The following is a 27,333-nucleotide window of genomic DNA, read 5'->3' on the forward strand; positions in this document are numbered from 1 at the left end:
ACCTCCTCCCATGTTTTTCTCCCACTTTCTGTTACCTCCCAGTTGCCCTACCCTCAAGCTGTAATGTTCATTTCCAACATATTGTCTTATATAAATCGCTGTTGGATCGGTTCACCCTTTGTTCTTTGTCTTGCCACTTTGTCGTTACCCTTCCCTAATTCAAATACACACACACACACACACACACACACACACACACACACACACAATATAGCAATGCAACAAATATGAGTAGATTTCTTTTCTGTAATTTACCCCTTTTGTTGCTCTTTTCCAGTTGTTCGCCCTGGTCCACCCCTACCAGTTATATAGTTCATTTTTCATATAGGGTCTAGTGAGTACTGTGGCTGCATATGCTCACTCTTTGTACTTCCATTTCTTTTATGTGTTTTTTTTTCCCACTCAAGTGTGGCACACTCCTGTTTGAGCCACAGTCCCATTTCTGGTTTCTTGGTAGTTATTTGGAGGTAAAAGTCACCCGGACTTTCCTGTCTAGGCTGGCATTGAATCTCTGGATTCAGATCTCAGCTTCCTGAGTAATTAGGATTACAGATGGGACCCATGGGTAACGAGCTCCTTCACACTACTTGAGAACTTTTGCTTTTGTATTCTACTCAAGCAATGTGCATTTGGTCTGGGATGTTAGGTGACTCATTTGTCTATTCCCCCTCCCCCACATCCCTACTCACTGTGATAGCCTTGCCTGTTTTCCAGTGAGGCCTACACACTGCAGAGTTATTGCCTGTCTCAGAAAACAATTCTGTAGACTTTGGACTTTTAGAGAAAGGTCCTTTCTTAAAATGTATTAATTTTATTTATTTTTGCCTGTCCTGGGGTTTGAACTCAGGGCCTGTGCACTGTCTTGAGCTTTCTCAAGGCTAACACTCTACCACTTGACCCACTTCTGGCTTTTCCTGTTTATGTGGTATTGAGGAATGGAACCCAGGGATTCATGCATGCTAGGCAAGAACTCTACTACTAAGCCACATTCCCAGCCCTTAATTAGATTTTTTTGTGCTGGTCTTGAGGCTTGAGCTCAGGGCCTGGGCACTCTCCTTGAGCTTTTGTGTTTAAGGCTTCTATACCACTCGAGTGAGCAGCAGCTCCACTTCTGGCCTTTTTGCTGCTTAATTGGAGATAACAGTTTCACAGACTTCTTTGCCTGAAATGGCTTTGAGCTGTAATTCTGAGCCTCCTGAGTAATAGAAGTAGCTAGGATTATAGGTGTGAGCCACCAGTGCCTAGCCTGAGCTGCTTTCTTGATTTTGAACTTAGTGTGTCTTTTGTATCTTTAGCTTTTCTTTGAAAGTACCTTCTTATTAAGGTCTTTCAGATAGCCAACACAGCTTTGTTATTTCGATGAACTCCAATTTATTTTTGTTCTTTTCTGGATTCTTACAGTGGAATCACTTGTAAAAACACTTCAGCTAAATAGGTCATATAGAGTTTTTTTTTTAAAGTAGCTTACATCAGTTATACAGGGAAACAATTTTATGTTATTATTTTCTCTTTTTCCAGTGTTGGAGACAAAACCCAGGGCCTTGCATATACAGGCAAAGTCTATTTATTATTTCTTGTAAAGTTTTATGAGTTTTGGTTTAAATTTAGATTTATGATTTATGCTGAGTTAACATTTTATGAGGGCTGAGGCTTAGGTTGAATTTTTTTCCCTTCTAATTGTTCTAGCACTATTTTGTTGAAAAGCCCCTGGCACTTTTTTATACCTTGGAAATCACTTAGCTTTTATTTTGTCTGAAATAGGAACAAGCCATATAGGGTGGTGAAAATGTATCTGTTTCCCACTTTATTACACAGGAGGCTGAGGCAGAAGGATGGCTGGATCCCCATAGTTTAATGCCAGCATAGGCAATATCGACAAAAGCAAAAAGAAAAAAAATTGCCAGATGCCAGTGGCTCACACCTGCAATTCTAGCTACTCAAGAGGTTGAAAGCCAGAAGGGATGAGGAGAAAAGTCTAGGAGATTCCATCTCTAATTATTCTGTGAATATCTGGGTTGGAGGCCTGACTCCAAAACAAAAACCTAAAATAGAGATAATAGAATCTAGTTCATAAGGTTGGGAAGGGTCCTAAACTATATATACAGGCATCTAACATACATCTCATAATGCTTTTACTTAAAAATTATCTTTAGTTTTACAAATTCATCAAATAAATTTATTAATAAAATGCATTTTTTATGATGGTCATGAGACTTGAACTCAGGACGGGATATCACTGTGTTACTTGAGCTAAAGCTCTACTTCTGGTTTTCTGATAGTTAGAGATAACAGTCCCACAGACTTTCCTGCCTAGGCTGACTTTGAACCATGATCCTCTGATCTCAGCTTTCACTATCAAGTGACCTTTGGCTTGCCTGAAGTACCCTCTGGAAGGCTTTGCCGTCTATTCTCTACATGAAGCTAGCTGCAACTGGGTTTTTCAGCTAGTGGGCTACTTACGTTCTTAGCAGGGAAGAGAACGCCTCTTGGAAGATGGCTGTCTATGCTAGGTCCTAGTTTGGGAACCATTTCTAAAGCTGGACAGTACAGCCATTGTGATAACAATCACCTCAGCTTCCCGGTCCCAGGAATTTTCCTTAGTGTGCGTGACCAGGATTTGGTGGGTATAGGCTTATTTCCCTTTCTCCCTTTCTTCCTCACTGCTCCACCCTCTGTCTCTGTGTCTGTCTCTCTCTGTCTACATGTGTGTCACTGTCTCTCTCTGTCTCTGTTTCTCTGTCTCTCACTGTGGTTGTGGGGCCTGCTCAAGCATAGGAGAGGTAGGACAGGATTAGCATTCCAAATTTATAGGTGAGAATGCCATTCAGGTGGTCAGGATGGAGGGTGCTCTGATTTCTGGTGTAATGGATGGGCCTTGAGGTGCAATGAGAACTTCATTTGCGTATTTTCTTTTGGTGAAATATCAGTGACATAAAATAGATGATTTTTGCTTATTTGTGAGTAGTCGACAGAATGGCATTAAAGATCCATAGTGTTAGACAACTTCCAGGACTGCTTCTAACAGTTAACATTTCCTCCTTCTTATGTACTTATAGGTGTGACTCTGCTCTTCTCACAAAACAAATGAAATACTTTTCAGGGCTATACCTGTTATAGTATGTAGCAGTATGTCACTTCTTTTTTTTATCATCAAGTAAAATTATCTATCTATCTATCTATCTATCTATCTATCTATCTATCTATCTATCTATTTAGATAGATGGATTGTAAGCCAGCTGCCAGTGGCAAGCCTGCTGTGGATTGCAGTTTGAAGCGAGCCCAGGCAGGAAGTTTTGTGAGACTCTGATATCCTATTAACCACCAAAAAGCCAGAAGTGGATCTTTAGTTCAACTGATAGAGCACTAGCACAAAAGGACAGGAACAATTCCTAGGCTCCGAATTTAAGGCCCAAGACTGGTGTGTGCACATAGAATGTACACACACACAAATGAGGGAAATGATTTGCAAGAGGTACTGTCAGAAAACATTGCATGATCTCCCATGAATACAGGTGTAAAAGTTTTCTGTAAAATGTTAGCAACTGAATCCAACAAAGTTTCAAAAGCATTATAGTTGCGAGACACATGTGGCTCATACCTATAATTCCACCTACTCAGGAGGCTGAGGCATGAAAATTGGGATTCAAGACCAGGTAGGATGGGGGGTGGGGTGGGGGGTTGGGGGGAGGGAAACGGGTACCAAGGCATGTGAAAGGGTATCAATGTATGTGAATTAATGCACCTTCTATCTGGCAAATATCATGTAACCCTTTTATTAATTACAATAAAAATGTAAATAAAAAATGTTAAGGAGTTAAAAAAAAGACCAGGTAGGAAATTCCCTGATATTCTTTTTTTTTTTGGTCCATTGTGGGACTTGAACTCTGGGCCTGCGTGTTGCCCTGGAGTTCTTCAGCTCAAGAATATTGCCCTACCCTTTGAGCCACAGTGCCTCTTCCAATTTTCTTGTGTTTAATTGGAGATAAGAGTTTCACATACTTTTTAGTGCCTGGGCTGGCTTTGAACTGTGATCCTCAGATCTCAGCCTCCTGAGTAGTTAGGATTACAGGCATGAGCTATGTTGCTTGGCTTCCCTGACACTCTTATCTTTATCCAGCAAAAAGATGGAAGTGGAGATGTAGCCTTATTGGTAGAGTACCAGTTTTGAACCAATAAATTTAAGGGGGATAGCCTGGACCCTGAGTTAAACTCCCATACGGGCATGTATGTGCATGAGTGCATGCGTGCACACACACACACACACATGCACACACATACATACAACAAACACACACAGATGCACATATTGTAACAATATAAATTTCACAGTCTCTACTATCTAATTACAAAGAATTGTAGTTTTGCAGAATAATTGCAAAAATAATACAAAGCGTTACAGTGTAAACTTTTTTTGTTTGTGTATGGGTCATGGGGCTTGAACTTGGACTGGGCACTGTCCATGATCTCTTCAACTCAAGGCTGCCACCCTACCCCTGGGCCTGGTCATTGTTCCTGAGCTCTTCAGCCCAAGGCTACCACCCTATCTTTGAGCCAAGCTCCACTTCCCAGATTTTTAGAAGTTAATTTGGAAATAAGAGTCTCAGGTCCTTTTGTGCCTGGGCTGGCTTTGAACTTTGATCCTCAGATCTCAGCCTCCTGAGTACCTAGGATTACAGGCAGGAGCTACTATGCCCAAACAATGTAAACTTTTATGTTCCTAACCTAGATTCTTCATATCTTAAGATGGTTTTGATTCTTATCTATCTTATTTTTTTCTGTAATGTAGCATTTGATTGCTGAGCTCATGTTGCGTCTCTAAATCTGTCCATGTTTTTCTACAAATATATGTATTTTTTGCATAAGCAATAAATGAACATCTACAGACATTCATCAAAGTTTGTCAGTCCTGTGACTTGAACTCAGGAGTTAGATGCTGTCTCAGAGCTTGTTCAGCACTCTCCCAGTTTAATCCTACCTGCATTTCTGGCTTTTTGAAGGTTCATTGGATCTAAGAATCTTCAGGGTATTTTTTGCCTGGGCTGTCTTTGAACAACAAGTGTCAGATCTCAGTCTCCTAGGTTTATAGATATGAACTACAAGTTCCTGGGTAGCTTTTTTTTTAAACAATTTTAAGTATTGGCCAGGAGTTTTGCCTAGTGGTAGAGTGCTTGCCTAGCATACAAAAGACCCGGGTTCAATTCCTCGGTACCACATACATAGAAAAAAATACGGAAGTGGTGCTGAGGCTCAAGTGGCAAAGCTCTAGCCTTGAGAAAGTCCAAGGAAAGTGCTCAGACCCTGAGCTCACACCCAGGACTGGCAAAAAAATTTTTAAGTGCATCTTCTTAAAAAATCCATTAATTAAGTAATCTCTGATTTGGTACATTTAGATTGCGTGTGTGTGTGTGTGTGTGTGTGTGTGTGTGTGTGTGTGTGTGTGTTTGTGTGTTTGGCTTATCCATTCTGAGTAATACTGTGTGTGTGTGTGTGTGTGTGTGTGTGTTTTATTTTTATTTTTTTTTTGCCAGTCCTGGGCTTGAGCTCAGGGCCTGAGCACTGTCCTTGGACTTTCTCAAGGCCAGAGCTCTACCACTTGAGCCTCAGCACCACTTCCGGCTTTTTTCTATGTATGTGGTATCGAGGAATCGAACCCGGGTCTTCATGCATGCTAGGCAAGCACTTTAACCACTAGGCCAAACTCCCGGCCCCAATGTGTGTTTTATTTTTTTGCCAGTCCTTGGGCTTGAACTCAGGGCCTGGGCACTGTCCCTGAGTTTCTTTTGCTCAAGGCTAGCCCTCTACCACTTGAGCCACTGTGCCATTTCCAGCTGTTTCTGTTTATGTGGTACTGAGGAATTGAACCCAGGACTTGATGCATGCTAGGCAGATACTCCACCACTAAGCCATATTCCTGGTCGTCTTGTAAGTTTATTTTAGTGTAACGGGGTTGGAAGAAGTAGAGAAGAGAAACATTTCCTGCTGCCCATACAGGAACTGAGAGTTAAGAGTCATCTATTTATTTTTATTTTTGCCAGTCCTGGGCACTGTCCCTGAGTCTCTCTATGCTTGAGGCTAGCACTCTACCACTTGAGCCACAGCACAACTTTAGGGTTTTCTGTTTGTGTGATTCTGAGGAATTGAACCAAAAGCTTTATGCATGCCAGGCAAGAAATCTACCATTAGGCAACATTTCCAGCCCCTCCTGTGTTTATTTTTTTTAAATATTTTTTTCTTTTTAAATTTTCTCATTTTATTTTTTTATTATCAAGATAATATATAGAGGGGTTACAGTTACATTAGCCAGAGAGTAAGATACATTACTTCTCACACATTGATACCCCTTCTTATGTTTTTGTCCCCATTTCCCTCTCCCCACCACCTCCCAATCATCTTGTTTTTCCCCTTCCCTTTCCTATTTCTTTTTTTCATATATTTTTATATATGATTAATAGAAGGGTTACATTGTATATTTGCCAGATAGAAGGTACATTACTTCACACACATTTATACCCTTTCTCATGTCTTGGTGTTTTAAAAATATTTTTAGTTATTTTTTTATTTTTTGCCAGTCCTGGGACTTGAACACAGGTCCTGGGCACTGTCCTTGGACACTTCTTTTTTCTCAAGGCTAATGTTCTGCCACTTGAGCCACAGTACCACTTCTGGCTTTTTCTATGTATGTGGTACTGAGTAATCAAACCCAGGGCTATGTGCCTGTAGACGAGCAGTCTACCACAAGGCCATGCTCCCAGCCTGTGTTTATTTTTGACATACGGATTTTTAATCTCTTTTCAAGTTATTCCCTAAGCATATGATTTTCCAGTGAAGGCTGTTGGATCATTTTGAATTTTTTTTGTGCTGAGTATGGTGGTACATATCTGTAATCCAAGCTCTTGTGATGCTGAGGCAATCTAATCATCCAGTCTACCCTGGGCTATAGGAGGAAACCTTTGTTAAAGAAATAAAGAAAATAGGGCTGGGAGTTTGGCTTAGTGGTAGAGTGTTTGCCTAGCATGCACAAAGACCCGGGTTCGATTCCTCAGTACCACATACATAGAAAATAGCCAGAAGTGATACTGAGGCTCAAGTGGTAGAGCTCTAGCCTTGAAAAAGTCCAAGGACAGTGCTCAGGCCCTGAGCTCAAGCCCCAGACTGGCCAAAAAAAAAGAAATAAAGAATATAATGATAGCAACAAAATCCAACCTAAATCAGATCTCTTGGAGGCAAGTTTGCCCAATGGTAGAAGGATGATGGGTGTTGTCACATATGTGTGATCTCTGTTCAGTGTCTTCCTGTTTCCTATCCCTACTTGCTTTATTTGGAAAATGAAAATAATAATTTATGTCCCAATGAGTTATTTGAAGTTTCAATGAAAAGAGCTGAGGTAGTGCATTTAGCATTTTATAACAACAGGAAGTATCATTTTCCCATCGTTGTATGGGAAGTTCCAAGAGGGCCAGGAATAATATCTGTTTCCATCATAGGAAATTTCGGGCTCTTTACTAAGATAGCACTTATAGCAAAGTAAGTCTTTCTCCTGAAATGAATAGTTATTCAGTGTTCATTGACTGAATGAATGCATGGATGGCATAGATTCATAGTAAATGATAGGAAGAGCAGCAATTGAAGTGGTCTGTATATTTTCTCGGGATACTGAATTTCATCTTTAAAAATCTCTGGTCGCACCAGGTGTGTTGAGTCACGCTTGTAATCCTAGGTACTCAGGAGGCTGAGATCTGAGGATTGTGATTCAAAGTCAGCCCGAGCACTAGAAAACCCTTGAGACTCTGATCTCCAATGAGAAAACTCCAGAAAACCGGAGTGGTGCTGTGGCTCAAGGGTAACGCGGTAGTCTTGAGCTGAAGAGCTCAGGGACAATGTCCAGACCCAAAATTTAAGCCCTGCAACCCACAAAAAAAATCCTCTGGGCACAAGATATCTGTGACTCACCCCTGTAATCCTAGCTACTCAAGGTGCTGAGATCTGAGGAATGCAGATCAAATCTAGCTGGGCCAGGAAAGTTTGATACTCTTATCTTCAATTAACCAGCAAAAGGCCAGAGGTAGAACTGTGGCTCAAGTGGTAGAGAGCCAGCCTTGGGTAAAAAGCTAAGTGACATCACTGAGGTCCCACCTTCAAGTCCCAGGACTGGCATGCCTGTACACACACACACACACACACACACACACACACACACACACACACACACACACACACACGCACCCTCTTGGATTGGTGGAGAAAGTTGGCACAATGTGACCCTGTGTGGAGAGTTTTAGGCCAGCCTGGGCCACAGAACATGATTCTGTGTCCAAAATCCAAATCTGAATACCTCCTTCTAGCTATTGCGCATATGCTTTTGGGTGATTGACACCATTATGCCTTTTAACTTCTTTCTTCTGTAATGTTTTTCATGTACTTTGTGTGAAGTCATTTTTATGCATCCATTTATTTAATAGGAGTGGAGGACAGTTGTTTCACTCCTGACAATTGACACATGTTAATTAAAAAAAATAAGCACCTACATTTGCTGTCTCTGTTTAAAACCTCAGTAATTATCACCTGACACATAGCTATCATTGGGTTGGGAATGTGACTTAGTGGTAGAGTGCTTGCCTGGCATGCATGAAGCCATGGGTTTGATTCCTCAGTGCCACACAAACAGAAAAAAAGCTAGAAGTGGTGCTGTGGCTCAAGTGGTAGAGTGCTAGCCTTGAGCAAAAGAACGTCAGGAACAGTGACCAGGCCCTAAGTTGTCAAATTAAGTAGCTGTACAAAGGGATTTCCATTCAACATGTCAGATTACGGGTACAGTGCATGTTGATTGAAGTCACCCCTTTCATTACTCTCCCCATCTTTCCCCACCCCACCCACCCATCCCCTCAAGCTTCCTAGTTCCACTATGGCATATGTATATTGGATATAATGACTGCATTTGCGTACTCTTCCACTCTCCATTCATCCTTACTCATCCCTTGACATCCCCCATACAATACATGTTCTAGCTTTCTAGTATTCATTTTGTTAAACGATTGATTGTTCAAAGAAGTTGCACTATTGGAATTATTCTTCTGTGTATACTTCAGTCAGTTTGTGAATATATGTATACTGTCTCTTGGACTTTGCTGCCCCAGCTGCCTCCCAACTGAGATTCTCAGATCTCATTTTGCTGAATAGCTAAGTTTATAGGCATGAGCCAGTAGTGCCTAGATCGTATTTTATTTTAAAGTCTGTCTGTTTTGATGCTGAAACAGGCACTCCAGTTTAGATTTTTGCTTCTTACCGATTTGTGTCTTTAAACGTAATAGATGTTTCCTATAGTTAGCCTACATTGATTGATTTATTTACTCTGAATTCAGTGGAGCCACAGCTCCACTTCCACCTTTTTGATGATTAACTGAAGATAAGTGTCTTATCGACTTTTCTCCCTGGCCTGACTTAAACCATAATCCTTAGATCTAAGTCCCCTGAGTAACTAAGATTATAAATGTAAGCCACTGGTGCCTGGCTATTTTAACTCAAAATTGCATTTGGCACTTATTGTATTTTCACTGGATTCTTTTCTTTTTTAAAAATTACTCATTTGGGGACCGGGAGTTTTTCCTAGTGGTAGAGTGCTTGCCTAGCATGCACAAAGACCTGGGTTCAATTCCTTGGTACCACATACATAGAAAAAAGCCGGAAGTGGTGCTGAGGCTCAAGTGATAGAGCTCTAGCCTTGAGAAAATCCAGGGACAGTGCTCAGGCCCTGGTCTTTATGAACCCGGGTGTTCATGCATGCTAGGCAAGCACTCTACCATGAGGCCAAACTCCCGGCCCCTAGATTTTGCAGCTTTAAAGGAAGGAAGGGCAAGAAACAGAACAAACATACATGTATAGAGTTTGCTATGTTATTTTTTGAAGTACCATTTTGGGTTGGTTTTATTTTCTTTTATTTACATATATAACTTTAATTCTTATAATAATGATTGTCATTTTTGTCCAAGTGGGTCTTGAACTCCAGTCCTCCAAATCTATGCTTCCTGAGTTTCTGGGAATTATAGGTATGTGCTTCTGCATCTAGCATGGAGTCTTATTTATTAATTTTACTTTTTGCCAGTCTTGAGGCTTGAACTCAGGGCCTGAGCACTATCTTTGGGCTTTCTCAAGGCTAGAGCTCTATCACTTGAGGCACAGCATTGCTTCTGGCTTTTTCCATATATGTGGTACCAAGGAGTGGAACCTGGGTCTTTGTTCAGGCTAGCAAACTCCCGGACCATGAATCTTATTTATTTTTTGTATAGATGGCTCTAAATAGCTTAGGCTGGCCTCAGGCTTCCAATTCTGACTTCCCTTTGTAGAGTTTTAAGTGTTTTTTTTTGAGTTTTAGAGCATCACTTCCTGGCTATGGGAGTATGTTAAACCACTTACTTACCTTTTCTGAACTCGTTGTTTCTTTTCTAAAGGAGAGGAAAAAGAATTTTTGCTTTATCTTAATTCCTATGGTTGTTGGATGACTAATGGGAAAATTATGCTACAAACCCTTTGTAACAATAGATATGTAAGGCTGGATGGTAAGGGAGCCAGGAAACTGCAATTTCTTGGCCACCATGGTTAAACGAATTGATTGACGAATTGATCCCTCCCTCCTTTCCTTTCTTCCTTCCTTCTCTTTCTTGGACTGACGATTGATATTGACCACCGTTACATATACTGTACTCATGATGAAATAGGCTAGAATCTGAATGTGAAATTGTAGTGAAGGCTTTTCAGTGGACCCAGAGCCTTGCCAGTGACAGCGATGTCAATGTACAAAGAACATTATTTTCCTGTTGCAGAAAAAAGATAAATTTGTCTCCTGGGAGAATGTCTGCGGTTTTTACATTTAGGGGGCAAAACTAGTCTACTTCTAGCCACAGGAACCCTTCGCTGTGCCCAGTATTTGAAGATCTTAAGCAATCTGCTTTATTTTTCTTTAAAAAATTATCCACAAGTGACCACTTAGAGGTAAGAGAAGTTGGGAGATGCTATACAATATTTCTTTTTGTCTTCCGAAGCCCACAGAGAGCCCTCCCCCTTTACTCTTTGAAAGGCTAAGGCTTTTGTGCCAAGAAGGACTGGAGTTTTCCCTTGGGAATCAGAGAAGGACTCAGTACTCAGTAAATCTGAAAAAAAGGCAAGCTTTTCAGATGGTAATCAGTGTAAGCATGACCCAGGAAACTGTGTAGTTTGACTGGAAAGGGTAGATTAAATACCCAAACAGTATAACCTTTCCCTGGGCTGGAGCCAGATTGTCGGGCTGTTGATGATAACTTGAGGAAAGAATCACAAAGGTGCAATTCTCACAGCATTCCTTACCTTGAACTTAGAATTCAGTTCAAACTCCCCAAATTCCAGCCAGTTAGAAGCACTCTTCCTATTTTTTTTGAGTTTCTGTCTTGTCCAATCTCCTAACTGTCAAAGTCTGCTCATACACCACATATCATGTAGGGAATATTTGCGTGTGCGTGCACGTGTATGTGTGTGTGGGGGGGGTAGAAGGGGCAGGGCAGGGAGTAATTGGCCCAAGAAAGAGTATCCAAGTATCCAGCCATGAGCAAAAGCTAATTATTTTCATCACAGCTCCAATCATTATCAATGCCAATTTTAATATATAGAGAATCACATGATAACCATTGTTGTGCCCTTGTCCCCAAGATAAATATTTTGTCACATGTTTGAATTACTTTTTATTAAAATCCAAATAAAACAATACAGAGAGAGTGAAGGGCTTTGTTTGTTTGTTTTTGGTCCTTTCCCTCAGTATTCACCAAGAGAGAGCTTGGTAGGTATCCTTCATTCTTTGTGATATTTTCTGGTCTTTTTTTTTCTTCAGTCAATCATGGGACTTGACCCACTTGAGCCACAGTGCCACTTCTGGTTTTCAGGTGGTTAATTGCAGATAAGAGTCTTATGGACCTTCTTGTCTGGGCTGGCTTTGAACCATGATCCTCAGATGTCAGCCTCCTGAGTAGCTAGGATTCTAGGCTTGAGGCACCAGTGCACAGCTATTTTTGGTTTTGTTTTAAATATAGGTAATCTATATTTAACAACTTATGCTAATAATACAGTATATATAGCAATGCTATATATCTAATGGATAGTATATATCATATATATGTATATTATACAACATATGTGTGGTAGATGACACTTAGAATAGTCATACAATTATATATTGGAAACATGACTGAGAGGGTACATGCAAAATGTCCATGTCTATATACAATCAAGATATTTTCCACCATTTTTAAATAACATAGTCATCATTGATATGCAGATATTTTCATATTGAAATGCACAGATATAATTCATTTGCTGGTGTGCATGTGTGTGTGTGTATGTTCACATGTGTGTGTGCATGTGTGGGCAGGCACGTACATGCATGTGTAACTGAAAATTGAGCCCAGGGCTCTCAGATATACGAAGCAGATGTGCTACTATTGAGTTAAAAACCCAGCCTCATTTACCTTTTTGTCGTTGTCTTGGGATTTGAACTCAGTGCCTAGTTACTCTCCTTGAGCTTTTTGCTGAAGGCTAGTGCTCTACCACTTGAGTCATAGCTCCACTTCTAGCTTTTTGAAGGTTAATTGGAGATGGACTTTTTTGGTTGGGTTGATTTTGGACTGCAATTCTCAGGTCTGAGACTACTGAGTTGTTACTGTTATAGATTTGAGCCACTATCATATAGCTCACTCACTTTTAATATTCAATAATAACATTCTGTTATGAATAGTATTAGGAAAATTAAAATATATACTGGGCTAAAGTGTAGCTGAGTGGTAGAGTAGTAGCCTAATATGATAGAGGTCCTGAGTTCTAGGCCTAGCAACACACACACACACACAGACAGAGAGAGAGAGAGAGAGAGAGAGAGAGAGAGAGAGAGAGAGAAAGAGAGAGAGAGAGAGAGAGAGAGAGAGAGAGAGAGAGAGACAGAGAGAGAGAGAGAGACAGAGAGACAGAGAGACAGAGAGAGAGAGACAGAGAGAGAGAGACAGAGAGAGAGAGAACCATGCTAGGAGACAGCATTTCACAGTTGGAATCCTAGCTACTTGGGAGACTGAAATAAGAGGATCACTGTTTGAAACCATCCCAAGTGGGAAAGTCTGTCAGACTCTTCTCTCCAATTAACCAGCAACAAGTCAGAAGTGAGGGTGTGACTCAAGTGATAGAGTGCTAGCCTTGAGTGAAAAAGCCAAGCAAGCACGAAAGGCCCTGGGTTCAAATTCCACTACTGGTACAAATAGATTAGGTTTGCAAATGTGGCAAGATACTGCTTCATTATGGATATGCATCTCCCTAGATAGTAATGATGCTGAACAACTTTTCATTTGCCATTAGCTGTTTGCTTTGGAGAAATGTCTGTTTAAATCCTTTGCCCATTTGAGTTATCTATTTTTGTTGAGTTATAGTTATATTCTTCCATATTTGGGACTGTTCCCTCTCTCAATAGTGCTCTCCTATGTTTTTTCTTTTTTTGCCGGTCCTGGGGCTTGAAGTCTGAGCCTGGGTACTGTCCCTGGACTACTTTTATTCAAGGCTAGTGCTCTACCACTTGAGCCACAGTGCTACTTCCAGTTTCCTGGTGGTTAATTGGAGATAAGGGTCTCATGGACTTTCCTGCAGGAGCTGGCTTTGAACCACGATTCTAGGATCTCAGCCTCTTGAGTAGCTAGGATTACAGGTGTGAGCCATTGGCACCTGGCTGATAGTGCTCCATTCATGCATAAGATTTTTTTCTTTTTTTCAATTTTAATTTTTGTTTCTGTTTTTATTGTATATTTATTTTATTTTATTTATTTTTTGCCAGTCCTGAGCTTGAGCTCAGGCCCAAAGCACTGTCCTTGGACTTTCTCAAGGCTAGAGCTCTACCACTTGAGCCACAGCACCACTTCCGTTTTTCTTTTTTTCTATGTATACGGTACCTAGGCAGGCACTCTACCACTAGGCCAAACTCCGGGCCTTGTGTTATTCATTTTAAAGAGTGTTTTATTTTAAAGGCAGGATCTTGATATGTAGCCCAGGTAGCCTAGAACTGACTTTGTAGCCCAGACTGTCCTTGAACTCAGTTTAATTTGCTAACACATTGCCTTTGCCCCAAAAGTACAGGGATTACAGTCATTTATCATCAGGCGTAGCTGCACAGTAGTCTCTATTTTGATGAAGTCCATTTTTACTTATTTTTTTCCTGTGTAGTTTACTGACTAGTGCTATATCCAACTACTTACCACAGAGATTTTTCCATATAGATTCATTTAAGAATTTTGTAGTTATAGCTCTTAGATTTAGAACTTTGATTTAGTTTGAATGGTTGGGAAAAGGTCCAACTTCATGTTTTGTCATGTAGATATCCAGTTTAAACAGCAGGAGTAGTTCAAAAGAGAGAGATTTCTGCAGGAAGTCTTGGCAACCTATTTGAAAATCAATTGATCTAGGAGTTATTTCTGTCCTTTTTCCTGTTCTTTTGTTCTTTCATGTCCTTCATGCTGATACCATGTTTGATTAGAATACCTTTGTTTTAAGTTTTCAAATCAGGATGTGTATTTTTCCAACTTTGTTCCTTTTTTAAGATTGTTTTGTCTATGAGGGGTCCGTTAATACATATGAATTTTAGGGTAGATTTGTCTATTTGCACAAAGAAAAACATATGTGGTAGATTCGGGCCTTTGTATTGAGTCTGTAGATTGCTTTCTTAAGAGACAAAATTGTGCTATATTTCCTAGGCTGGCCTTCCTGAGACCTACTGCATAGCCCAACCTGATCTTGAATTATGTTTTTTTTCCAGTTCTGGAGCTTAAACTCAGGGCCTGGGCACTGTCCTTGGGCATTTTTTTTCAAGGCTAGCACTCTGCCACTGGAGCCACAGTGCCATTTCTGGCCTTTTCTATGTATGTTGTACTGAGGAATTGAACCCAGGGCTTCATGCATGCTAGGCGAGCACTCTAGAGCTAGGCTATGCTCCTGGCCCATGATCTTGAATTTTTTTGATCTTCCTGCCACAGCCTCCTGAGTGTTAGGATTATAGGAATGTTATATCATGCCTAGCTATAGATTGCTTTTCTTTGTCCTTTTCCTCAATATTCACTAAGAGAGAACTTGGTAGGTACCCTTCATTCTTGGTGATATTTTTGGCTTTTTTTGGCAGTCATGGGGCTTGAACTCTGAGCCTGGATGCTGTCTCTGCACAAGGCTACCGCCCTACCTCTGGCACCACATTGCCACTTCTATTTTCTAGTGGCTAATTGGGGGTAAGACTTTAACAGTCTTTAGTGCTCTATCCTCAGAGCTTAGCTTCCTAAATAGCTAGGTTTATAGGCATGAGCCACAGTGCCCAGCTTATAGATTCCTTTTACCTGAATAGTATTATGTCTTTTTTTTTGCCAGTCCTGGGCTTGAGCTCAGGGCTTGAGCACTGTCCTTGGACTTCTCAAGGCTAGAGCTCTACCACTTGAGCCTCAGCACCACTTCCGGCTTTTTTCTATGTATGTGGTACCGTGGAATCGAACCCGGGTCTTCGTGCATGCTAGGCAAGCACTTTAACCACTAGGCCAAACTCCAGGCCAGTATTATGTCTTTTATTTTAATAATATAATGTCTTCCAATATATAAACATTGACACATTTAAACTTATTTATGTCTTCTTTACAGATTTTATCAGTGCTTTGTGTTTTACAATGTATAACTCTTCCTCTTCAGTTCACTTTATGCCAGATGATATATTTACACTGTTATAAATGGAATTATTCTATCAATTCTCTTTTCAAATTATTCATTGTTAATATGTGGTGGATTTTTTGTGTTTTGTTTTGTATGTTTGCTAAATTTATTAGCTTTAATAGTTTTGTGAATCTTCAGGATTTTGTATGCAAGTTCATAGTTTATGCAAAGAGATAATTTTAATTTTTCCTTTCCAACTTGTATTTCTTTTATCTTATTATTATTTTATCTTTTTATTTAATTTTTACCAGTCCTGGGCCTTGAACTCAGAATTTCTCAAGGCTAGAGCTCTGCCACTCAAGCCACAGCACTACTTCTGGCTTTTTTCTATGTATATGGTACCGAGGAATTGAACCTGGGTTTTCGTGCATGCTAAGCAAGCACTCTACAACTAGGCCAAACTCCTGGCCCCTCCAACTTGAATCTCTTAACTTATTGCTTTGGCTAGAACTTAAAATACTATGCTGAACAGAGATGATGCAGACAAACTAAACTCCTATTTTACTCTTTATTTTAAGGGGATTTTTTTGGGGGGAGGGGCAGTCATGGACCTTGGGTGTAGGCCTCTCTGTTCTCAAGGCCAGCAATCTGCCACTTGAGACACAGTAACACTTCCAGCTTTGTGTATGTGGTAGAAGGACTCAAAACTAGGGCTTTGTGTATGCTAGGCAAGCACTCTATCACTAAGCCACATTCCTCATCCTCTGCCTGGAATGGCCTGGACCACACTCCTCCTATTAGCCCATGACTGATATTACAGATATGTAACAACACACTCAGCCTTTTCTTCTGACATGGGGTCTTATAAACTTTTTGTTCAAGTAGACATGAAGTGGTGATCCTCCTTATCTTTTTCCTCCTTAGTAGCTGGGATTAGTGGTTGGAGTTACTGCACTTGTCCTAAAATTATTTTAAAACACTTTGTGGAATCATCTTCTTTTGATATTCCCACAAACCTCTGAGGTAGATGACATGGGCCTTAATTTACAATTGTAGTGGCCAAAGATAAATCTCAATAGCTGGTAAACAGTTGCTGTTTTTTTTTTCTTTTTCTAATGGAGGCTGGAAGAAAAGATAGTTTATGTAAACCAACAAAGGTGATTTGCTCCCAAAGCCAAGACCAGCACTCCAGACATAGTGATATTTCTCCTACCTTGATCTGCTTTGGTTTTACACACAACCAGTTCCATTTAAACTAAAATAATGATAAATAAACTAATAAACTCATCTATTCCATTTCACCTAATATGACAATTCATGTAAACAAATCTGTTCATAAGCCTAAAGAGCCATATCTGAGAGAAGAGCAATCCTTTTTCCTTCTCTGCCAGAAAGCAATCAAAACTGTGAAGCTTGATGATTCCAAGGCATTTTTGCAACAGGTTTTCAATCAGTTGCTTTGGTCAGATTGTGAGTTGTACTGAAACCAGCTACTTTCAGCTTCCTCCCTCCTAATTAAAAAGGCCATATAAAGGGACTCTTTTTTTGTGGGCCATGTATTATCAGATATGTAGATAACATTCCTAGATAACATTCCATTCATTGCTTGCTATTACTTGTCTTCTTTTTAATTGGAAATGCATTAGGACTTTAATTTTCTTGTTTTCCTTTTGCCAGTCCTGGGGTTTGAACTCAGGGCCTGGGTACTGTCCTTGAGTTTTCTCAAGGCTGATACTTTACCACTTGAGCTACAGACCCACTTCTTGCTTTTTCTCTGTATGTGAGACTGTGGAATCGAACCCAGGGCCTCATGCATGGCATTCTACCACTAGGTCACATTCCTGGCCTCTTGTAAATGTATGGTTATGTTGTATATGGCTACTGAGACCTCAAACTTAGGGCTTAGGTACTTCCCCTTAACTTTTTCCTTCAAAGATGGTACTCTACTAATTGAATCACACTTCTATTTTAGATTTATCAATTATATATATATATATAGAGAGAGAGAGACTATATATGCCTTTTCCTTTATTTATTTTTTATTAAAGAATTTATTAACATTGATTTTTACATCATATTTCAAATGACGTGTTTAATGAACAAGTATTCAAGAAAGGAATGTTTTTTTCCTTTTTGGTGCCAGGGAACGTACCCAGAAGGTTGCACTTGCTAGACAAGTACTTTACCATTAAGTTAAACTCGAACCCTACTTTTGGCTTTATTTTTTTGGAGGGGGTCACGGGGCTTGAACTCAGCCTGGGTGTTTTCCCTGAGCTCTTCAGCTCAAGGCTGCTTCCCTTCCCTTGAGCCAAGCCCCACTTCCAGTTTTCTGGTGGTTAACTGAGGAGTCTCAGGTCCTTTTTGCCTAGGCTGGCTTTGAATGTTGATCCTCAGATCTCAGCCTCCTTAGTAGCTAGGATTACAGGTGTAAGCCACTGTGCCCAGATACTTCTGGCTTTTTGTTGGTTCATTAGAGATAAGAGTCTTTCAGTGACAGGAGTGTGGCCTAATGGTAGAGTGCTCACCTAAAATGCACGAAGCCTGGTTCAATTCTCTGAAACCACATACACAGAAAAGCCGAAGTGATGCTATGGCTCAAGTGGAAGAGTGCTAGCCTTGAGCAAGACATGTCCAAGGACAGTGCCCAGGCTCTAAGTTCAAGCCCCAGGACTGCCAAAAAAAAGAAAGAAAGAAAAAAGAAAAGAATCTCTGAAGACTGAGGTCCAGAGATAGCCCAGACACAACATGAGATTCTTTTTTTTTTTTTTTTTTTTTTTGTGAGTCCTGTCCTTGGACTTTCTCAAGCTAGAGCTCTACCACTTGAGCCTCAGCACCACTTCCAACATTTTTTCTATGTATGTGGTACCGAGGAATCGAACCTGGGTCTTTGTGCATGCTAGGCAAGCACTCTACCACTAGGTCAAACTCCCAGCCCTCCATGAGATTCTTATCTCCATTTAATCACCAGAAAACCAGAAGTGGCACTGTGGCTCAAAGTGGTAGAGCCTATGTTCAGGACAGTTCAAGCCAGAGTTCAAGCCCCACGACCAACCTAAAAAAAAGTTTCTACCCCATCAAATCTGGAGGTGTGTGTGTGTGTGTGTGTATGCACGCGCGCGTGGCGTGCACGCGCGAGCACGTGCTAGGTAATGAACCACTTTGGGAGTAGACAGGAGCAAGAGTTTACTTGGGCCTATTCACAGTCGTATTTTAAAATTTTCATTCAAGGTATGTTCTCTGAAGTGTAGCTAAATGTATTTTAATTTGTTGTTTTGATACTAGTGATTGGACTTGGCCTTCTGCTTGCTAGGCAAATACTGTACCATTCAGCCACTTTCTCCAGCACCTTTGCTTTTATTTTTATTTTTCAGATAAACTTTGATGATTTTGTTTGGTCAAGTGTTGGACCAAGATCCTCCTGCTTCCTCCTGTAGAGTAAAGTATATCATAGTCATGCATCTGTACATCTGAGTTGGCAGTTGAGATAGGATCCTGCAGACTTCTCACCTGGACTAGGTGTCAAATTGTGCTCCTTGAATAGCTGGAATTACAAGTATACACCACCATATCTGGCCCTATATATGATTTAATTTTATTCCAATAGAGAGCTTTTTCAATGAAAGTTCAAAGTCATTGACAAAGCCCTGATTCTTTTTCATTCATTACTTCTTTGGCTATGGACCTTGGTAAATATTGAAGGAACTAAATCAGTTCCTCTCCCAGACTTTTCCCAAACATAGGTTACCATATGGCTAAAGTGTAATGTGTTCCGGTGTGACCCATGTGAATATTGGAAGGGCCCTTGAATGAATACAAGGAAATAGATTCAGCTATTTGGTAAAAAAAAAAAGAAAGGACAGGGAAGAAAGGGACTGAGACTTAAAAATGAGTCCTATCACTTTAAGAAGGACTTATCTAAGCCACTCTCATGAGTTTTTTTATTTTTCTTTATGTAGTTTGTACTGGTAATGGGGCTTGAACTTAGGGCATAGGTGCTGATCCTTTGCTATTTCTGCAAAGGATGGCACTCTACCACTTGAGCAATAGCTCCACTTCTGACTTTTTGCTGCTTTAATTGGAGATAAGAGTCTCATGGACTTTACTACCCTGGCTGGTTCTGAATTGTGATCCTTGCATCTTAGCTTCTGAGTCTCTTACAGGTGTGAGCCACTGATGCCAGGCTCTTCTTCTTGTTTTACTAGTATTTGTAGTTTGTTAGGCTTTTGTTATGTAAATTCATTAAATGCAAATTGCAACCTACTCTGAGCACTCTGCGGTTTCAGATCCTCCTGAAATGAAATTTGTGTAGAAACTGTGTTAACGATCGATGTCTGCTGTCTCTTCCCTTTGCAGATTACTCCTCTGCTGTACAGAAGTTTTCCCAGACATTGCATTCATTCCAGTTTGACTTCATTGGGGACACCCTGACTGATGATGAGATTAATATAGGTAAGTGCACATGCAAATCCTGCTGAAGACCTGACATCCTACAGCCCCCTGGATATATATATATATATCTCCCTCATGATCCAGTACCTGCATAGGAAGGATTGGGGCTGCTACCCTTGTTCTCTTCCTATATAACTGATCGACTTCTCCGAAGCTACACTGAGACCTCTGCTGCAGTCAGTCAGCTGGGGAACTTTGCTTTAAATCAGCAAATGTATGACCATTAATGTTTTCCTAAAATCTAAGTAGTGATATATGTGTGTGTGTTTGTGTGTGTGTGTGTGTGTCTGTCTGTCTTTCTGTCTGTGTCTGTGTATGTGCATACAAGTACTGGGGCTTGAACTCAGAGCTTTATACTTTCTGCTTGGCCTTTTTGTTCAAGAATGGTGCTCTACTACTTGATCCAGAGCTCCATTTCTGGGTTTTTTTGCTGGCTAATTGAATATTAGGGTCTCACCACAGACTTTCCTGCCTGGGCTGGCCATGAGCCATGATCCTCAGATCTTAGCCTCCTAATAGAATTATAGATGTAAATCACACCAGCACTTGGCCAAGTAATGTATTTTAAGCAATATATTCTTTTAGAAAGATGAAAAATAATATTTATGAAAATATACCTTTTCAGGCAACAGGTGGTTTGACATGGCACTGAGAACTGTAGGATATATTTCCTCTCTGAGATTTTGTCTCATCGTCTGTAAAACTGGGCTAATATTCTTTTTTTATTGTTGGGGTAATGTATAGAGGAGTTACAGTTATATTCGCCAGGTAGTAGGTGCATTACTTCGTACACATTGATAGCCCTTCTCATGTGGGCTAATGTTCTTATGAAGAGGAGACTGAACACTGGAAATAATAGGTTCTAAGTATTTCCATTATTAGGTAGGAAAGCTAATACACAGTTCAACAAATTATGACCATTGAGCCAAGTATAGCTCACGACCTGTTTTTGCAAAAAAGTCTTATTGAACACACAGCCACACTAAGTGGTTCAAGTGTTGTTTATGGGATGGGTGAGGGAGGATGTCTTGTGTTACAATGGTAGTGGTAATAGCAGTGCCTAGCTACTTTAAAATCTAAAATATTTTCCTTCTGGTGGAGTAAAATATTTGAACCACAGAAAGATCATCAGTGACCTAATGTTACTCACTGTGTGTGTGTGTACATATATAAAATCTCCCCTCACCTAGTTCCTGGGGCTTGAACTCACAGCCTAGGCTCTGTCCCTGAGCCTCTCTGTGGTCTAGACTAGTGCTCTACCACTTGAGCCACAGTGCCACTTCTACCTTTTTCTGAGTAGTTTATTGGAGATACAAGTTCTATGAACTTTCTCCTTCCCAGGTTGGCTTTGAACTTCAACCTTCAGATCTCAGCCTCCTGAATAGCTAGTATTATGGGGATGAGCTGCTGGCACCTGGCTACGATTATACATTTATAATCCCCAGAATGGAAGTGTAAAACATTATTGTGGTGGTAGTTGTTGCTGCTGTTATTACTAATAGAGGCTGACTGTAGGCAATAGGAAAATAATAAAAGTGTAAAATTACATATGTTAAGCCAGCCACTGCTGGCTCATGACTGTAGTCCTAGCTACTCAGGAAGCAGAGATCTAAGGGTTGCAGTCCAGGAAATGAAAAATTGGATCCATATACATGAAAGACATATGATACTAGGATGTCTAATGTGCTGTTATTGTACCAGAATGTTCTCTTAGAAGTAATTTCTTTTGTTGTTTGTTTTCTCGTGCCAGTCCTGGGTCTTGAACTCAAGACATGGGCTCTGATCTTGAGTTTCTTTTGCTCAAGGCTAGTGCCCCACCACTTGAGCCACAGCTTCACTTCTGGCTTTTTAGTAGTTTATGGGCAGTAAAAGTCTCACAGACTTTCTTGGCTGAACTGCAGTTCTCAGATCTCTGCCTGTTGAGTAGCTAGGATTAAAGCAGGAGGCTGGAAATATACATGTTTATAGACTCTTTTTACAATTTTCATTGTGTTTATGGATTCTTATTCTTATACCTTTTATGATTTGAGCTTCATTTGTAAGCTGTGGGATCTTGGCAATGTTTATTGGACTCACTGACACTCTATTTTCCTCTTTTTTCAAGTGTGTGTGGGGGTATAATCTGCCTCTCTGGGCTGTAAGGAAGGGATGAAATAATTAGTATGCATGCATATATGTCATTTAGGTAACTCAGGGTCTGGTATGTACTTGATACTCAGTAATTCAATTGTTATATAGCTCAGTAACTCAGAGAGAAGATTCATTGTTGTGATGTCATATATACAATATAATGATGATCTATCCTTTCAGAAGGTGGTAGATACTGATTTGTGAGAAATGAAATTATGCTAGTCAAATTAGCTATGAAAGGAAAACATAGAATTATAAAATGTCATAATAGCTGGGCTCTTAAAGAGTATCTCCTTTTCCTTTTTTTCTCTTAATGGTACTAGAGCTTGAACTTAAGGTGTTATGCTTGCTAGGCAGGTGTTCTATCATTTGAGCCTAGTCTATAGCCTCTGGTTCAGTTATTATTAATTTTTTTGCCAGTCCTCAGGCTTGAACTTAGGGACTGGACACTATCCTTGTGCTTTCTCCAGGCTAGCACTCTACCACTTGAGACACAGCATCAGTTTTTCTGTGTATGTGGTACCTAGGAATTGAACCTGGGCTTTTGTGCATGCTAGGCAAGCACTCTACCACTAGGCCAAACTCACGGCCCTGCTTCAAGTCTTTAATGCAGATAATTGATAGGCATTTCTTTGCTTGTTAGGAAAGAGCTGGAGAGTCATAGATCAGGGGTTCAGAGACACAGTGCACATTTTCCCTGAAAGAAACTCATGAGCAGAAAAGAGGTGGCTGGGAAATGAACAATTCCAACATCTTGTGTTAATTATTGTGGCAAATGTAAGCATGTGATAGTGCCTAATCCAGGTTCCATGTGTGTGCGTGTGTGTGTATTGGGAGGGGGGTGATGAGAAGAGGAAACCAGAAAGGCTTCTCAGAGAAGTGACTTGAGTTTATTCCAGATCCAGCTTATGGCTTTCAAGTGGTTAGCACTGAGATTTAAGGAGACCCTCACTGTGAGGTTTATGGAAGTTCAGGTTGACATGGGGAATAACTAGGCTTCCTTAAATGTTATAGCCTAGAGTCCTTGCTTGTCTAAGGCTACTGCTATGAGTTGAATTTCTGAAGAAAGAGTAAAGTTTAGCCAAGTATGGTGGCTCACACCTGTAATCCTAGCTACTCAGGAGGCTGAGATCTGAGGATCAAGGTTCAAGGCCAGCCCAGGTACTACAAAGCCATGAGACACTTATCTCCAGTTATTCTCTAGAAAACAGGAAGTGGGGCTGTGGCTCTAGAGGTAGGGTGGTAGCCATGAGCTGAAGAGCTCAGGGACAATGCCCAGGCCCAGGAATAGGATGATAGCCTGGAGCTGAAGAGCTCAGGGACAGCACCCAGGCCCAGAATTCAAGCCCCATGACCGCCCCCCCCCCCCAAAAAAAGAGTGAAGTTTGGGGATATACATGGGAAGAAATACTGAGATCATCTTTCTTGAAGTTATAATTAACTGAATGGAACTTGGAAAAGAAGAGGACTGAGAGTTCAGACCAGGCAGGTGTGTAGAGACTCCATCTAGCTGATGAAAATCCACAGAGTGGACAGGCTGTCAGTTGACAATTCATAGCTTGTCTCCTGGAGTTAGTAATAGATTAGCACCTATGGTGACAGGCAAAAGATACTCTTTTATTTATTTATTTAGCCAGTCCTGGGGCTTGAACTCAGGGCCCTAGGCTTCTTTTGCTCAAGGCTAGTGCTCTACTACTTGAGCCAGAGGGCCACTTCCAACCTTTTCTGTTTATGTGGTAATGAGGTATCAAACCTGGGGCTTCATGCATGCTAGGCAAGCACTCTACCACTAATCAACTCCCCTAGACCAAGACAGTCCATTTTAAACAATATCTTCAAATGAACTACATTGATTGTGACCAAGCAAAAATTAGGCCCAATGTAGCCAAATTATCTGATTATTCACTGGAATGAAATATCCAGAAGTATCATACCTCTTTAAAAATATTAACAAGCAAGCAAGCCACATTAAAAACACTGTGTAAGCTGGTTTCTGGTGACTCATTCCTGTAATCATAGTTACTCAGGAAACTAAGATTGAAGGATTGTGGTTTGAAGCAAGCCCAAACAGAAAAGTCTGTGAGATTCTAGCTCCATAGTCAGCTAGCAAAACAGTTGAGCTGGAGGTGTGTCTTGTGGTCTCAAGTATTAGGAGTTGGGTTTAAAAGCACAGTTAGGACTGCTGTCCTCATAGCTACAACTCAGTTGTGAATTCGCCACTCCTTTCCTCAGTAAAGATTTTTACTTTCAACCAGGTGTCAATGGTAGTAATCATAGCTACTCAGGAGGGTGAGAACTGAGGATTCTGGGTGAAATAGACAGAAATGTCTATGGAACATTTTTGGTTGTTATTAACAAGATTTTATTGTAATCTAAGAAAACTAATAGAAATATCTGGAAAAATAGAAAGCCAGCTGAGGTTTGTCCATGTGAAAGAAAAATGACTTCAAAGCACTAGTATTGAGAAGTGTGAACTAGTAGATCCAGACTAGATTGTGTGCTATAGTAATCTAAATAATAACACATTGATAAAATGAAAGCTAAAGGCAATGATCAATATACCTGTTTATATCTTGCTCTTCTTGTGTTACTAAAAATGTGGCCACTGGTATCCCTAATTTTTATTTAGGATGGTGATATAAATGTAATCCTGAAAATAATGATTTATTTTAAAATATGTCTCCCAAGAAAACTCAATGTCAAAGATAATCCAAATCTTACAAAGCCTTGGGAAAAAAATAAGAAACAACAAACCATGTAGAATGAAGGGGCCAATCAGCATATTTGTGGATTAAAAAGAATGAACATTCGCAAATCAGATAATTTCTAGAATTCAAAGTATACAAAGTGGCGTAAGTAATGGGAAATAAGGTCCTGACTTCAATTCCTGTAATGCATGAAACACAATTGTTTCCAAATAAATCAACCCTAATTATTATAACTGATAGAGAAAATTTCCTTTAGAATCTCAATTCCAGTGCACGTGATAATTCTCAAAATAACACTGTTAAATATAATTTTCCTTATTCACTTTTCTCTCTTTATGTATGTATGTATGTATGTATGTATGTATGTATGTATGTATTTATTTTTGCCTGTCCTGGTCTTGAGCTCAGGGCCTGAGCACTGTCCATGAGCCACAGCACTACTTCCAGCTTTGTCTGTGTATGTGATACTGAGTAATGCAACTTGGGTCTTTGTGCATGCAAGGCAATCACTCTACCACCAGACCAAACTCCTGGCCCCTCTTTTTTGTTTTTTTATTTCTATTTATTTATTTATTTATTTATTTATTTATTTATTTATTTATTTTTGTGGTCATGGGACTTGAACTCTGGGCCTGGGTACTGTCACTGAGCTCTTCAGCTCAAGCCTACCACCCTACACCTGGAGCCATAGCACCCCTTCCAGTTTTTTTAGTGGTTAATTGGAGATAAGAGTCTCACAGACTTTAGTGCCTGGGCTGGTTTTGAATCCAGATCTTCAGATCTCAGCCTCCTGAGTAGGTACAATTACAGGCCTGAGCCACCACACTGGCTATTTTTGTTTGTTTTTTAAATTGTAGTTATTGATTATTGTCTTTAAGCAGTTGTACAAAGAAAGCAGTTGCCATTTAGTGAAGCAATTTATTAATATCATGTGTCTTTGTTCATGTCACCATTTTCAACTTTCTCACCCATCCCTACCCTACTAACCCCTTCCCTCACTCTTTTTAAGTTTATAGGATATAAGTTTAATTCTTGACTATATTCATACCTCTTCTTTTCTTCATTGTCTACCTCTTTCCCTTTCACACATCTTCATGCATACATACTACATACATCTTCAAGTGCCCATTTCCTGGTGTTTATTTTATTCAACTCTGACTTTGTCTTTCTAAGGAATTTGAGTTGTCCCTTGAATGGTGTTTATTTCAGTTAATATGTTTATATACACCTGCACATCACCTATGTCTACAATTCAAGCTACTTAGAAGGTTGAGATCTGAGGACTGTGATTCGAAGCCTGCCTGGGCAGAAAAGTCCTTGAGACTCTTTTTATTTTTTTGCCAGTCCTGGAGACTGAACTCAGGGCCTGAGCACTGTCTGTGGGCCTTGGGCTTTTTTTCCTCAGGGCTAGTGCTCTACCACTTGAGTCCCACCACTCCTTCCAGCTTTTCTTTGTATGTGGTACCTAGGAATTGAACCCGGGTCTCCATACATGTTAGGCAAGCACTCTAACCACTAAGCAAACTCCCGGCCTGAGACTCTTATCTCTAATCAATTAGAAAACCAGAAGTAGTACTGTGGCCCAAAGGAGTAGAGCACTAGTCGTAAGTGAAAGGAGTTCAAGGACAGAGCTGAGGCCCAGAGTTTCAGCTCAAGTACTGTCAAAAAAACCCCAAAAAACAAAAAAACAAAACAAAATAAAAAAAACCAAACAAGTATCAGGGGCCCAGAGTTTGGCCTAGTGGTAGAGTGCTTGCCTAACATGCATGAAGACCCGAGTTCAATTCATTGGTACCATTTACATAGAAAAAAGCCAGAATGGTGCTGTGGCTCAAGTGGTAGAGCTCTAGTTGTGAGAAAGACCGAGGAGCTCAAGCCCATGACTGCCAAAAAAAAAACAAGAAAAGAAGGAAAGAAAAAAAAAAACAAGTATCAGTAATGCTAGAGGTGTGGCATAGTATCAGAGCACCTACCTAGCAAATATGAAAGCCGAGGTCAAACTCCAGTACCAACAAGGAAGAAGGAGAAGAGTGGGGAGGAAAAACAGGAGGGAGGAGGAGGAAAAATATTGATAAACAACAGCCATCCAACAATTATGACTGCTTTCTGGGAGCTGTGGGCTCAGATAAATTTACTTTGGTTATGGTACTGGAGCTTAAAGTTTGGTTCTGGGTAGCTATTTTCTTCTAGGTTCGCATTCTACCAATCAAGCCACACCTCCACTTCCATGGTTTTTTTTTTTTTTTTGTAGTTAATTGGAGATTACCTTTCCTGCCTGACTTCAAACTGGGATCCTCAGATCCTCCTAAGTAGTTAGGATTATAGTTGTGAAGCACTAATGTGTGTGTGTGTGTGTGTGTGTGTGTGT

At 40.3% G+C, this 27,333-nt stretch overlaps 1 protein-coding gene across 3 annotated transcripts in view; it reads left to right on the top strand.

Moving 5' to 3' along the window:
- The window catches only part of Ophn1 (oligophrenin 1), a 272,487-nt gene that overhangs the window by 55,442 nt on the left and 189,712 nt on the right, over window positions 1-27,333 (top strand). For all 3 annotated transcript variants that reach the window (XM_090326862.1, XM_090326864.1, XM_090326863.1), the window contains exon 3: window positions 20,032-20,127. In XM_090326862.1, the coding sequence (XP_090182988.1) occupies window positions 20,032-20,127 (96 nt within the window). The remainder of the gene's footprint in view (window positions 1-20,031; window positions 20,128-27,333) is intronic.

The sequence above is a fragment of the Megascapheus bottae genome, chromosome X (assembly GCF_031878675.1).
Source record: "Megascapheus bottae isolate mThoBot1 chromosome X, mThoBot2.hap1, whole genome shotgun sequence".
NCBI classification, from domain to species: domain Eukaryota; kingdom Metazoa; phylum Chordata; class Mammalia; order Rodentia; family Geomyidae; genus Megascapheus; species Megascapheus bottae.